At 40.0% G+C, this 15,056-nt stretch overlaps 1 protein-coding gene across 1 annotated transcript; it reads left to right on the plus strand.

Moving 5' to 3' along the window:
- Positions 1-10,286: 10,286 nt before the first annotated feature.
- LOC132891647 (butyrophilin subfamily 3 member A1-like) lies at positions 10,287-13,270 on the plus strand. Its single transcript, XM_060929435.1, has 8 exons — positions 10,287-10,410; positions 11,191-11,312; positions 11,472-11,513; positions 11,869-11,994; positions 12,100-12,142; positions 12,329-12,352; positions 12,462-12,488; positions 12,623-13,270. Exons 1-8 carry the CDS (start codon positions 10,392-10,394, stop codon positions 13,165-13,167), a joined length of 948 nt encoding a protein of 315 aa, XP_060785418.1. The 5' UTR covers positions 10,287-10,391; the 3' UTR covers positions 13,168-13,270.
- Positions 13,271-15,056: the final 1,786 nt, after the last annotated feature.

Genomic DNA, 15,056 nt, shown 5'->3' on the forward strand with positions numbered 1-15,056 from the left:
TGCCTTCAACACCAGTACCTGGCAGCTGCTTGCCTCAGACAGAAGCACCTGGAAACAGGTGGTGCACAAGGGCCTTTTCGACCATGAGACCACACTGAGGCGGCAAGCAGACAACGAGAGGTCTCAAAAAGTCCTGCCCCCAAGACCCCAGTTCTGCCTCCACCTTTTGCTGCGCGAGATGTGGCAGGGCCTGCCACTCTCTCATTGGGCTTCATAGCCACAGCAGACACTGCTCGGAAACATCCAGCGGCGTGCATCCATGATCCCCGGGATTGACGTCTGCCTGCTACTAAGATACTTTAATATTTGTAAAGATTAGTGGTGAGAATCTTGGGAAATGTTAAAATGGGCATTAAATGTTCATGACTGGATATTATGTATATCATGTTCTTTAGTTGTGTCTGTCAGAGTCCAATCTAAAAATGTGTCTGTAATTTTTTTTCTTTTTTTTTTTTTTGGGGGGGGGGGTGTTTACGCTTATTATTATTATTATTATTATTATTTGAAATACATCGTGGACCTGAGGAACATATTTTCCAATATCTTCACTCATGAGGAAATCGATGATGTCACTCACAGTGTTTTCCCGCTGACTTGATGTGCGTTGTCAAAATGGCGAACTGGTTCACAATTAAATTCTTTTGATTAACTTGTGTATGTGTGTGTGTGTATGTGTGTGTCTGTAATGAAAATAATGTTACACAGTGGTGCAAAGATATGAAGTTTATCTTTTCATGTTGAAAAATATTTTCCTTGTTCGCTCTGCTCCCTCGTGATATATAAATCCACCACTCGAAGATAAACTTCATGTCTTCATGCCACCTTGTAATATCGTCTCTGTATCACAAGGTGTGCCAAAAGCAGACAGAGAGAACTGAGCAGGAAGAAAACATCAACTGTTTTTTTTTCTTTCACATTATGAAGTAGGCAGTAGAGGTACGACTGCACACAATTCCCCGGGGCAAAACACCAATCAGGGCCCCCCCACATGGCGAAATTGCAAACAAACAAATTAGAAGGCTTGCGGCATATAGGCCTACTCAGGCTATATCTAACAAAAAGCAGTTTTTAAGAACGTAGCCTTTGGACCTAGCCATGGTGAAATTGCAAACAAACAGAAGGCCTGCGGCATATAATCAGGCTATATTAGAACAGAACTTGCTCAAATTTTTTATTATTTTTTTTATAGGCCTACATAGCCTGTATTTTCCATTCATGTTTTATTATGTTCCAAATGGACACTAAACAACAACAACAAAAAAATCCAGCAATCATGAATGATACACCCTTGTTGTGTAAGCACGTCTTCCACTACAAAGCCGACACGGAAACCTGTGTTCGTCATTAAAAAGGCATTCGATGACTATTTGAGGGATGTTAAGTGTTCTTGCTCGCTCATTCTCAATTGATAAAATGGCCAATCCACAGAGTCTCTCTTGACCCATTGCACTCCTGAGATAATTTTTGATTAATTTTAATTTGGAGAAAGAGCGCTCTGCTGTCGCAACTGAGACGGGGAGGGTGAGAAAAAGCAAGAAGGCCGTGCACACCTCACTAAATGTAGAAGTTACTGCTGGATGATCTACTACCAGCAACCTGGCCAGGCTAAGCACAGATGTGTGTCTCGCTATCTGCTCCTTGAAACAAGCCCTAAATGACACTAGTTGACCAGGAAAGCTGGAGTCAATATCCCGACTGTAGTGATCACACAGTCGACAGGCCACTTCGTATAGCTCCTCGTCCTTGGCATGCTGGAGCGTATTTGGATGAATAGCCTCAAACAAATGAGCAGTCCGATTTAAACTGACAAACCTTTGTGACAGCTGCTGAATGATTACATCAAGGCATGCATAGAACACATTCACCCAAAACTATTGCCGCTTTTCCACTACAAACGCGGCTGAGCCGTGCCGTGCTGAGTCGAGCTGAGTCGAGCTGAGCGGGGCTGTTGGAGTTGCATTTCGACTACAACCGCGCTGAACCGTGCTGGCTGGAAGTGGGTGGACACATTGGGTGGAGTTAGCGAAAGTGGGTGGACGTCACGTGATGTCGTTAAGCAGCGCAAACAGTGACATCAGTGACAGTGGCGGAACAAGTCCGAGCCGGGCCGGGGGCGGGGCAAATGACCGGGCCCTTTATTAAAGCTTATCATAACATCATTTTAGGCTACAAAATGTCCGCAACTACGGTGTTTACCAATTTCAACACTACCGGGTGCAACTATGTTATTTAGTACATCAAGTCCTTCAAACGAACATGTAACTCAGAAACAAAAAACATTAGGATACTGTACATGGCTCATAATAAAACATCAATAGCCTATACTGCGCACATTATTTGAAGGGCATACGAATGAGCGCTCAGAGGTTGCAACGGTGACAGGAAGAGTCAGAAATAAAAGGAGGGCGGTGCAAACCTCACTGAATGCACTGTGTTTACCAATTTCAACACTACGGGGTGCAACTATGTTATTTTGTACATTAAGTCCTTCAAACGAACATGTAACTCAGAAACAAAAAAACATTAGGTGACATACTGTACATGGCTCATAATAAAACATCAATAGCCTACTGCGCGCATTATTTGAAGGGCATACGACGAGCCTTGCGCTCCGCGAACTCGTCCACGATGCTCTGTATGTCACTGATTCAGTGAGCTTTTAAGCAGTAGTCTCACGACCCGAATAGTAAACAATAAACATGGAGGACATGGTGTCGTTAGTGTTGCTGGTCTTGGTGCTGTGGCTTGTTGTCACCGACAATGCCAACAGATACTGGCAAGAGCGTATAGATGAGGCGAGGCGCATAAGGCTTCAGAAATTCTCGTAATTCGTAATTCTTCTTCTTCCGGGTTTGCGGTGTTTACAGATCCCAGCGCGCTCGCGGGGCGTGTGTGGGCATGTGAGGACACGCCTCCTCACCAATCAGTGCACAGGGGAGTGTCTGCTCACGCCCCCAGCCTCAGTCGGCACGATTTGGCTCGCTTCAGCCCCACTCCAAAACGGTGCGAGTTTTAGGGGCTAAGCAGGGCTGAAACGAGCTGAGTCGTGCTGGTTTTTGGTAGTCGAAACGCGAGCCGTGTCGGGCTGAAGTGAGCTGAAGCGAGCTGAAGTGAGCTGAAAAAGGGTAGTGGAAAAGGGCCATAATGTTCTGCATTGGAAAGCCGACTGTCTTCGCTAAGGGGATCAAAGTGGCGCTTCACTTTTTTCAACCTGGTGGCTACAAATTGCGTTTGACTGCCCCATTTCACAGCCAGTGCCAGAGTGGAAGCCTTTGCCTCATCAAACTGGTCCCTGTACTCCTGTAGAGTTCGTACAGCATTCTGCAATAATGCAGACGCTTTGAGGAGATCAATGGTCTTCTCCTGCAGTAACTTTGAAATGGCATTAGTGCACTCCAAACTCTTTGTCTGAAGGCTGATTAAAAATATGAACTGAAATTTAGTAATGGCCTTTTTAAGTGCATCTGCCTCATCTCGTTCATTCGTTTTCTCGCTTGTAAGTGAGAGCTTGTCGAGAGCTTTAATGACGTCTCCATGACTGTACTTTAACGCAACAAGCGCATCTTAGCAGGAGAACCAGCGGGTTGGGCAGAGGCGTTTCAAGGTTATGTCCCTGCTCTCTGGGCTCAATAAGTCACCAAGTAATGCCCATCTCTTAACACTGTTGGCAGAGGTGGAAAAACCCAGGTGCAGAAAGTAAAAACCCTGCCACATTTTTGCTCCAGCCAATTCAATGAACCAGCTGATCCTAACATCCCCTAAGCCAGGTTGATGAGCTAATTGGTGAAATCACCTGTGTTGAGAGCACAGGCAGAAGGAAAACCTAAGCAGGACTTTTACTTTGTCAATCCAGTTTTTCCACCTCTGACTGTTGGCAACCACATCATAAATCTGTCTAATCTCTGGGATAGTTTTGACAGAATCATTCAGTACCAAATTCAGACAATGAGCCGCACAGTGCACGTACAAAGCAAGGGGCTCCCGCTCCGCTATTCTCACTTGAACACCAGAATAAATTCTGCTCATGTTCGCTGCGCCGTCATAACCCTGTCCACGGCATCTGGAGAGATCTAAGCGATTCCCTTCAATGCAGCTAATAATTCGGCCCTCCAGTTCAGAAGCGGATGCGTTCACAGTTATCTTGAATCCAAGAAAAGCCTCAACTATCCTGATTTCACAGGGTTTTTTTTTAACCATGATAAGAATGTGTAGCAAAAACGAGAGATATATAGGTCAACTAGTCTGTAATCATGTGAAAACTTGTAGGTTTCAAGGAATTTCCAATGAAATCACATAAGGCACATTTATTGGGAGGGCCTGAATGTCATAGGGTGGGGCCCTGTATGGCTAGGGGGAGGGCCCAGGGGCAATGCCCCCCCCCTTTAGCTCCACCCCTGGGCAGTGGCTAATCTGTCGAAACATGTTTTCTGTTGGCTTCTTTGTGTGTTTGGGACATGTGTTTTTGTTGAACATAATTATTTTTTGATGAGGGATTTGTTTTTCTCTGAACAAATTTATTTCAATTAAAGGTTGGATTTTTCTCATTTAAAAAAAAACCCCATTACATCAGAATGTGACAGCACAGTGGTGTAGTGGTTAGCACTGTCACCTCACAGCAAGAAGGTCCTAGGTTCAAGCCCAGCGGCCAGCGAGGTCCTTTCTCTGTGGAGTTTGCATGTTCTCCCCGTGTCCGCGTGGGTTTCCTCCGGGTGCTCCGGTTTCCCCCACAGTCCAAAGACATGCAGGTTAGGTTAACTGGTGACTCTAAATTGACCGTAGGTGTGAATGGTTGTCTGTCTATTTGTCAACCCTGCAATGACCTGGTGACTTGTCCAGGGTGTACCCCACCTCTTACCTATAGTCAGCTGGGATAGGCTCCAGCTTGCTTGCGACCCTGTAGGACAGGATAAGCTCCTACAAATAATGGATGGATGGATGGACATCAGAATGTGAAAAACCAGTTCATGTTTTGTTCCTTCTCAGTTCTCTCTGTCTGCCAAAAGCTTATGGACCATTTCAACAAACTGAATAGACCTTACTTCTGGATTAATTTTGATATTTTCATATCAGGCCAACATGACCCTCTCAACAACAGGTAAAAAAAGAAACAAGATGCTTTTTTATTTACAAGTTCCCCTGCAAAAAAGTATAAGTCTGAAGTAACCTCTCATGAAATTGATTAAAATAGTTTATACTGTTTGTACTTGTGCACTTGGGACACATTAAACCTGTAAACACACTATGATTGTTGTGCAGCTTTCTTTATTCTGAGTGTGAGAATGTGTTCAATAATATAAGATTTCAAGAGACACTGTGGTGCAGCTTTGCATGTGAAGGCAGGATGAGTACGGTGATGTCTACATGTTTCGATGACTTTGACAAAACATAACTGCGAATATGCATCATAGAATACTTTCTGTGATGCATTGAAAAGGAAAGTTATTTACACGTTTGAAGCAGAATACAGTAAGTGTGAGAAAATTTACCCTGTGTTTGGAACCGTGGAGACAGATCAACCTCTAAAGATTCTCAAAACATGACTTTAAACTGGTCTTTATATTGATTGAAATGTCCATCATTTATATCTATCAGGGTCGTGGGGGAGCTGGAGTCAAATCCCTGTTGACTTTGGGTGAGAGGCAGGGTACATGCTGAGCATGTCACCAATTTATCACAGGGCTAACTATGAGAAAAACAGCCATACACCTTCACATACACACTCACATTCACACTTACATTCACGCTTATAGCCACACAGTTTATTCTATTAGAATCAATTGGTAGATGGACCCCAAACTTGCACTTTTTTTTTTACGAACTACCGTACAAACATTGCACATGTATTTTAAAAAAGCTACAATTTTATAATTTACAGATTTTAATTTTCTCACCAAATTCTTTAATAAAATCCGCAATTGCATAATATAGTTCCATGTTATTTTTGTGGCTGTAAATTGGCTTTATTGAACACTGCTGATTTTAAATGTAGTATATTAAATGCCATTTATTGTGTAAGCTAGTCTGTACACTTAAGAAATGTGAAAGAAATTACACTTTTTATTGTGAAAATAAATTGTACTTTGTAAAAATCTTTTCAAATGTTTTATTTTTCTACTTTTATTTTTGTAAATTAAAAATAATTTAATATTTGTACCGTAATGATTAGTGGTGAAAATCTTGGGAAATGTTAAAGTAGGCATTAAATATTCGTGACCGAGTTCCATGATGCCCATCTACCATGTTCTTTAGTTACGTCTGCAAGTCTCCAATCTAAAGCTGTCTGCTAAATATATTTTGCTCAGAATAGTATTACATACACAAAAAATATATAGTCATGGGTGTTGAAGGATCATTGATTCACATGGAACATACTGTAAAGGTTAGCCCATAAGGTCCAATCCCACAGAAGAGCTACTGTTGCATAAACTGCTGAAAAAGTTAATGATGGCTAAAACAGAAAGGTGTCAGCATTAACTTTCTGAGCAGTTTGTGCTACAGTAGCTCTTCTGTGGGATTGGACCATAGGGGCTAGCCTTTGTGTCCCATGCGAATTAGTGAGCCTTCAACACCCATAACCCTGTCGCTGGTTCACTGGTTTTCCTTCCTTGGACCACTTTTGGTAGGTACTAACCACTGCATACCAGGAAAACCCCACAAGATGTGCCATTTTGGAGATGCTCAGACCCAGTCATCCAGCCATCACAATTTGGCCCTTGTCAAAGTCACTCAGATTCTTATGCTTGCCCAGTTTTCCCACTTCCAACACATCAATCATCAATTTCAAAAACTGTCAGTGGGCTGATCGGTGTGTGTCTATATATATATATATATATATATATATATATATATATATATATATATATATATGATATCCATCCATCCTCCGTAACGTCTTATCCTGTGCAGGGTCGCAGGCAAGCTGGAGCCTATCCCAGCTGACTATGGGTGAGAGGTGGGGTACACCCTGGACAAGTCACCAGATCATCGCAGGGCTGACACATATACCCTGTCCACACTAGGGATTTTGTACTGATACGATACTACTTTCGTACCGCAACACCTGTCCACACTAGCAACTATACCGGTACTGTAGCGGTATAACTGTATCGGTACGAAACCCACAAATGTATGGGTTTCGTACCGGTACAGTATCGGTACTGTAGCGCTTCTCTGTAGTGTGGACAGATGAAGCGGCTCTGTATCGATACAAATATAATGCGCATGTGCAAAGTCACACACCTCAATCGATGTCTTCGCTGAATAAAATAGTGAAGAACGGAGATTCATTTGTTTCTTTCTCAACTGCCTCGCGCGTTTTATACAATTCGACTGAATAAATGACCACCAGAAATACAGACTGTACATTGACAACAAAAAGCACACACACGTTGTTTCATCCGGCATATTCTCGGAAGGAAGTTACTCGGTAACCACGGAAACATTTCGCGCACGCACATTTCAACTACCATGAAAGAAAACTGCAAACATTTCTCGCTAGTGTGGACAGATGCACTAAACTGTGCCGGTATACTTTGTATCGGTACAGTTATACCACTATCGTACCGGTATATATGTGAACACAGTTATAGAGACACACAAACATTCACACCTACAGTCAATTTAGAGCCACCAATTAGCCTAATGGGGTTAACATGCAAACTGTACACAGAAAGGGCTCCGTCAGACACTGGGCTCGAACCCACAACCTTCTTGCTGTGAGGCGACAGTGCTAACCACTATATATATATATTAGTGGTTAGCACTGTCGCCTCATATAAATAATAAATATCAGTTGAGTTGATTATCAGACTAACACTTTCAAGTAAAATATCAACGAGGTTTGTTAAATGATTTGACAATTTATCACTATTTTTCAGTTCACATCCATTTTCATCACCTCCATTTTTATCAGGTGTTTTTTTTTGTTACTCCACCCTTGATGCCACTTTCGTTCAATAATAAATGACAATTTTGTGTTGTGAATGATGAAAGAAAACAATGAAACATTGCTCTTTTTTGTTATGTCATAACTGATTTAATCAAATGCAGCATGGTGGTGTAGTGGTTAGCGCTGTCACCTCACAGCAAGAAGGTTCTGGGTTCGAGCCTCACGGCCGATGAGGGCCTTTCTGTGTGGAGTTTGCATGTTCTCCCCGTGTCCGCGTGGGTTTCCTCCGGGTGCTCCGGTTTCCCCCACAGTCCAAAGACATGCAGGTTAGGTTAACTGGTGACTCTAAATTGACCGTAGGTGTGAATGTGAGTGTGAATGGTTGTCTGTGTCTATGTGTCAGCCCTGTGATGACCTGGCGACTTGTCCAGGGTGTACCCCGCCTTTCGCCCGTAGTCAGCTGGGATAGGCTCCAGCTTGCCTGCGACCCTGTAGAACAGGATAAGTGGTTACAGATAATGGATGGATAATTTAATCAAACCAGCCTTAAATGAATCAAATTATTGATAATTTTGTGTGCATGTCTCTGTGTGTGTATGTGTGTCCTCCACAATTATTGGCACCCCTTATAAAGATTAGCAAAAAAAAAAAAAGGGTTAGAAAAAATCCACCTTTTGTTGAAGTAGTTTCATCTCACACTGAAAAATTTTTTTTGAAAAATTCAACCTTTATTTGAAATAAATTTGTTCAGAGAAAAACAAATTCCTCATCATGAAATAATTACTTCCAACAAAAACACATGTACCAGTCTTATTGGCACCCCTGGAAATAATAGTGAACTCGATGTAACTGAAGTATGTTTCCCATTAAATTGCCCATTTTTGAGTTGATTGGAGTGTGTAGGAACCTTCGAGCTGTAATTCATGACTTCCTGATGATGATGATAGTCATCCATTAACATGGGAAAGATAAGAGAACACACAAACCAAATGAGGGAGGTGTGTTGACTTTCATAAGTCAGGGAATGGTTTTAAAAAATAGCTACTTGCCTGAAAATGTTCATTTCTACTGTAAGGGCAATCATAAAAAAAATTGTTAAATTTAAAAAAAATTGGACATCAACTGGAACTGTTACCAACTTGCCTCGAAGAGAAACTAAGTTTATTTCCCCTCATGTACAGTGAGGAGGAGGATGAGAGAGAGAGAGAGAGAGAGAGAGAGAAAACAAGGATCACTGTTGGTGAATTACAAGAAAAAAAGTAAACTCTTGGGGTTTCCACGTCTCCAAAACCACCATCAGACTCCACCTCCATGTCAACAGATTATTTGGAAGGTACACCAGAAAAAAAGCCTTTTCTGTCAGTTTTAACCACAAACATTAGTGCCTGAAGTTTGTGAAATACTACAACAAATTCTGATGTGACAAAAATGTAGCTTTTTTACAATGAAACACTCAAGGTGGGTTTGGTGTAAAAAGGAGAATGGCTATAATGAAAAGAACTCGATCCCAACTGTAAAATATGGTGGAAGTTCTATGATGTTTTGAGGCTGTTTTTCCTCCAAAGGCCCTGGAAACCTTGTTCGGGGACACGACCTCATGGACTCCATGAAATAGCAGGAAATTTTAAATCAAAATAACTTGTGTAATACTATTATGCACAATAACCTGTATTTAACATGTACAGTACATACACTTTATATCGTACTTTATTCAGATAATACAGTCCTTCTGTTATTCATATGCAATGAAACATAATGCAATATGCAATAGCAATATTAGCAATACCATAACTTGTCACTCACTGTAACTATGTGTATGTGGAGATGTGCAAGTTGCAATGTGCGCAAGAATAAAATGAAAATTAAAACTAAAATTCCTCAAAACCAATGTGTCAGACTGAGCAACAGTTACCAGAAACCTTTAGATGCAGTTATTGTTGCACAGCGAGGTCACACCAGATACTGAAAGCAAAGGTTCACATACTTTTGCCACTCAGAGATGTAAAATATTGCATCATTTTCCTCAATAAATAAATTACCAAGTAGATTTGTGTCTCAATTGTTTAATTGGTTTCTGTTTATTGACTTTTATTATGTGTGTGAAAATCTTACAATATTTTAGGCCATATGAAATATTGAAAATTACAAAGAGAATCAAAAACACTGCTCTGTGTGTGTGTGTGTGTGTGTGTGTGTGTGTGTGTGTGTGTGTATATATATATATATATATATATATATATATATATATATATATATATATATATATATATATATATTAAACAAAACACTTCAAAACAGCAAAAGTGAAAGAAGTGAAAGGAGCTCAATCAACTGTATACAGGGAACAAGTCTTGACAGTGCAGCCACTCCCACCATGAGAGGACGTGAAAAAACAGTTCATGTTTTGTTCCTTCTCAGTTCTCTCTGTCTGCCAACGCTTATGGGCCATTTCAACAAACTGAATAGACCTTAATTAATTTTGATATTTTCATATCAGACCAACATGATCTCCTCAACAACAGGTAAAAAAGAAACAGGATGATTTTTTATTTACAATTCCCACTGCAAAAAATACAAGTCTGAAGTAACCTCTGATGAAACTGATTAAAATAGTTTATACTGTTTGTATTCGTGCACTTGGGACACATTAAACCTGTAAACACACTTTGAATGTTGAGCAGCTTTCTTTATTCTGAGTGTGAGAATGTGTTAAATAATATTAGATTTGAAGAGACACTGCGCTGTAACTTTGCATGTGAAGGCAGAATGAGAACAGTGAGGGTTATGTGATTTCACCACTTCCTCTTTTTAGATGTCAACATTGTACGATCATAACAAGAAACAGAAACATGTCAAAGTGTGCAAAACTGAGTGTATATATGTACACACTCTCACTGAGTCTGTGTATTTGACTTGTCCGTTACTTTATGTTGTGTTCATCCTCTTCCTTGTGTATGATGGTAGCATTTCTAGTTTGGCTGGTTTGTGATTCGTGTCTTTAACACTCCTGAGTGCTAAAATTCATTTCATTCCACAGGAAACAAGTGTGTTCTCACTGTGTTAGTGTACGTGTGGATTCAAGTATGTTGAGAAATTCTTGTGTACAAAGGAACATTTCAGAAGCAAAATAACTTTTATGAGCAGCTCCCTACAGCAGCGCACCCACACTGTCCTTATTCCTTATTGACTTTGTCTTTAGTTAATGGTCATCTTCAGTGTGATGACTTTTCTTATTGACATAATAATAAAGAAATGAGACCTTCAAATCTTTTTGACTAGCAGTTTTTATTTCTTTGCTACAGAAGAATACAAAAATCAGGCTTCCTGGAGTCTTCCCAGTTTGGGAAATCCACACAGAGGGAGAAAAACTGAAAGACGATGCAAGTCAGAGCCTTTTCTTAGACCAGTAATGTCCCTAAAGCAGGTAAGATACAATAACGATCTACTCATCATTAGTTCACCAACAACAAAGTTCACCAAAAACACACCAAACATGCATATTTATCACACATCAGTTTGACTAATTCAGTTAAAATGAAATTTATTTCTTCATGGAAAATTCAACTATTATCTTTTTCTCTAGGTGGGGTTTATACAGATGATTTTGTCTTTGATCAAATTTAAGGTAAGTTTAGTTTGGGGAGAAAAATCCATACTGAATTCTTCATTCTTTCCCATTTCTAAATGTGAGCAGTTCTCCAGGAATAACAGGTTAATTTTTTTTTGTGGCTTGCATATTTACCATAATAAATGTTCACATTTTAAACATTTTACATTTTACTCAGTTATTTAAAGAAGCCACAAAATGACCCACAACAAACAGATATTTCAAAATAAAATGAAAACAAGTGAAAATGATGTCATAATAACTTGCACAAGTTTTTTTGGGCAAAATATGGACAGACCCATGAGCTTTAAATATTCCCTATTTAGAGTTTATATCACCTGCTAAATGATTGATGGTATTTCTCTTCATCTAGGGCTCAGAAAGCGTCAGAGAGAATAAAACTCCTGTGCCACTGGATTTAGAGAAACCGATGAAGAAAGGGCAGATGTTCATCAGAGACAACAGCATAAGAACCCGACCACAGAAAATGAAGTCTGAGGTAAATGCACTCGTGTGACTGAAGATATGCTCTTATGATGAATTAGGTAATGAGCTCATGTGTGTTCCTGCAGCGTGTGTTCATGTTACATCTTTGTCATTCCAGTTGCCACACCTTACACATCAGGAAGAGAAATCTGAAAAAGCAGGTGAGATTAAAAGCATTATAGAGCCACTGTTCAGTTCTTGAGTGATTGTATTTTGTGTCACTGGATTAAACTGTTGGAGTCTAATGAATTATTACTGCAAAAATCACATGGAACTTAAATGAAGACTTCAATATGTTTCTTCAGATTTAAATAAGCCTTTTGTATAATGCCTTTTTTCATTTCCAGGTGGTTGGCAGATTCCCAAGGAAGGTCAGTTCTAATTTTGGAAATTACTTTCAGACTTAACGCCTGCAGATGTTTGATACAGCTGATTGACCCATTGTATTAATGCTCATGGTGGATGTGTTTCTTGTTTTAGAATGGAAAACCCTCACAAGATCACCAGGTATTGCATTTACACCTTGACGTCTGATTTAGACTCAAAGTGACTGAGACACCACTTGGTGTTTATTCTAAAAATACTAACATTAACAATGTTGCATCATCATGTGTCCAACACATCACTTCTTTGTTTTTAAGCCAAAGTGATTCTGGATCCAAACACTGCAAATCCCACTCTCAAGCTGTCTGCGGATGGATGCTCTGTGAGAACAAAGACCCACAAAGAGTTTCATTTTGAAGAGAGTTACTATGACTACTACAGAAAATCCAAACATAAGTATGATGGTTGGACATATGTCCAAGCTCAAGAGGGCTACAGTACAGGCAAACACTACTGGGAGGCAGATGTAACGGGAAAATGTGATTGGAGAATCGGTGTAGTGAAAGAGTCTGCACAACGCAATGGCTTTACTAAACTGAACACAGCAGCAGGGTATTGGACTCTGCATCTGCAGTTAGGTTCCCTCATGGCTCTGACTGAACCAGTCACCAAACTCAATCAGGCGCCGCCTTCGAAGATAGGAGTGTATCTAGATTTGGAGGAAGGTCAGGTTTCTTTCTATGATGCAAAGAAAATGAAAGTTATTTACACGTTTGTAGCAGAATTCAGTAAGTGTGAGAACCTTTACCCTGTGTTTGGAACTGTGGAGACAGATCAACCTCTAAAGATTATCTCAACATGATTTTTAACTGGTCTTTATATTGACCGAAACATTCATCATCTAGGTTTATTATTAATTACTTCAAGTCATGAAGCTTAACTTTTTAAAGGAACAGTCCACCGTACTTCCATAATGAAATATGTTCTTCTCTGAATTGAGACGAGCTGATCCGTACCTCTCCGAGCTTTGCGCGACCTCCCAGTCAGTCAGACGCGCTGTCACTCCTGTTAGCAATGTAGCTAGGCTCAGCATGGCCAAAGGTATTTTTTGGGGCTGTAGTTAGATACGACCAAACTCTTCCACGTTTTTCCTGTTTACATAGGTTTATATGACCAGTGACATGAAACAAAGTTCAGTTACACAAATTGAAACGTGGCGATTTTCTATGCTATGGAAAGTCCACACTATAATGACAGGCGTACTAACACCTTCTGCGCGCTTCGATAGCGCATTGATACCTTCACTCCTGAGTGAAGGTATCAATGCGCTGTCGAAGCGCGCAGAAGGTGTTAGTACGCCTGTCATTATAGTGCGGACTTTCCATAGCATAGAAAATCGCCACGTTTCAATTTGTGTAACTGAACTTTGTTTCATGTCACTGGTCATATAAACCTATGTAAACAGGAAAAACGTGGAAGAGTTTGGTCGCATCTAACTACAGCCCCAAAAAATACCTTTGGCCATGCTGAGCCTAGCTACATTGCTAACAGGAGTGACAGCGCGTCTGACTGACTGGGAGGTCGCGCAAAGCTCGGAGAGGTACGGATCAGCTCGTCTCAATTCAGAGAAGAACATATTTCATTATGGAAGTACGGTGGACTGTTCCTTTAACCAATTTACAAAATCACAGTAAAAAGTTTGTTCTTGCCCATCACAAAATGGAAACTAAGGCTGACACTGAGCATGTGTTAGAGGAACAATAGTTTGAGAGATTAGTCACAGTCTACAGGAAATTATAAACAGGTTGTCTTGAGCCTCTGATTTCCCTCTGACTGCTAAAACCCACAGACTCTTTCAGCACCTTACACTGACATAACTACTGGATTAAATTATATATTTTTATACCAGCCCAGCATGACCATTGTCAGCAACAGACAAGAAAATTAAGACGTTTATTTTATTTTTTTTCCAATTTCCCCTGCAGATATTCAGAAGTAAAGTCTGGGAACATGAATTAAAGCAGTTGATATTGTGTGCACTTTTTAAAATGTCCTTTGACATAAAAACAGGAAACACAGGCGTTTATATAACTTACATTATGTACCTTATATTACTGAATGTTATTCAATGTGAAATTATGAAGTATATACATATATCTACATCCAGATGTCTTTAAAGCTGCTCGTTGTTGTCCATTGTGTGTTAAAAGTGCTTTATCATTCAACTTTATTTTTTCTGTTTTTTTTAAGTTTTATAAATTTTTAAATTGTTTTTTAATTTTATAAATGTTTTTTTTAATTTAAAAGATGAATCTGAAAATGTCAGGTTGTTTCTGTCGATTTGTTTTCTTCAGAATACAGAGTTGCCAGTATATTGAGTCCAAAAATGTACAGATATACACTCACTGAGCACTTTATCAGGAACACGTGTACACTTACTCATTTATGCAACTTTCTATTCAGCCAATCATGTGGTAGGAATTCAATGCATAAAATCATGCAGATACAGACCAGCAGCTTCGAGTAATGTTCACATCAACCATCAGAATGAAGGAAAAATGTGATCTCTGTGATTTTGATCGTGGCATGATTGTTTGTTCCAGACAAGCTAGTTTGAGTTTTTCTATAAGTCCTGATGTACAGTACTGGGATTTTCACACACACACACACACACACACACACACAGAGAGAGAGAGCGTCCCTAGAGTTTACTCAGAAGAGTGCAGTAACGAAAAACTATCTAGTGATCAT

Source organism: Neoarius graeffei, chromosome 9 (genome assembly GCF_027579695.1).
Source record: "Neoarius graeffei isolate fNeoGra1 chromosome 9, fNeoGra1.pri, whole genome shotgun sequence".
NCBI lineage: Eukaryota > Metazoa > Chordata > Actinopteri > Siluriformes > Ariidae > Neoarius > Neoarius graeffei.

Bases quoted from the DNA above. Each gene is read 5' to 3' on its own strand.
- LOC132891647 (XM_060929435.1), top strand. The intron at 12,143-12,328 runs GTGAGATTAAAA...TTTCATTTCCAG, and splicing joins AGAGAAATCTGAAAAAGCAG to GTGGTTGGCAGATTCCCAAG. The intron at 12,489-12,622 runs GTATTGCATTTA...TTTGTTTTTAAG, and splicing joins AACCCTCACAAGATCACCAG to CCAAAGTGATTCTGGATCCA.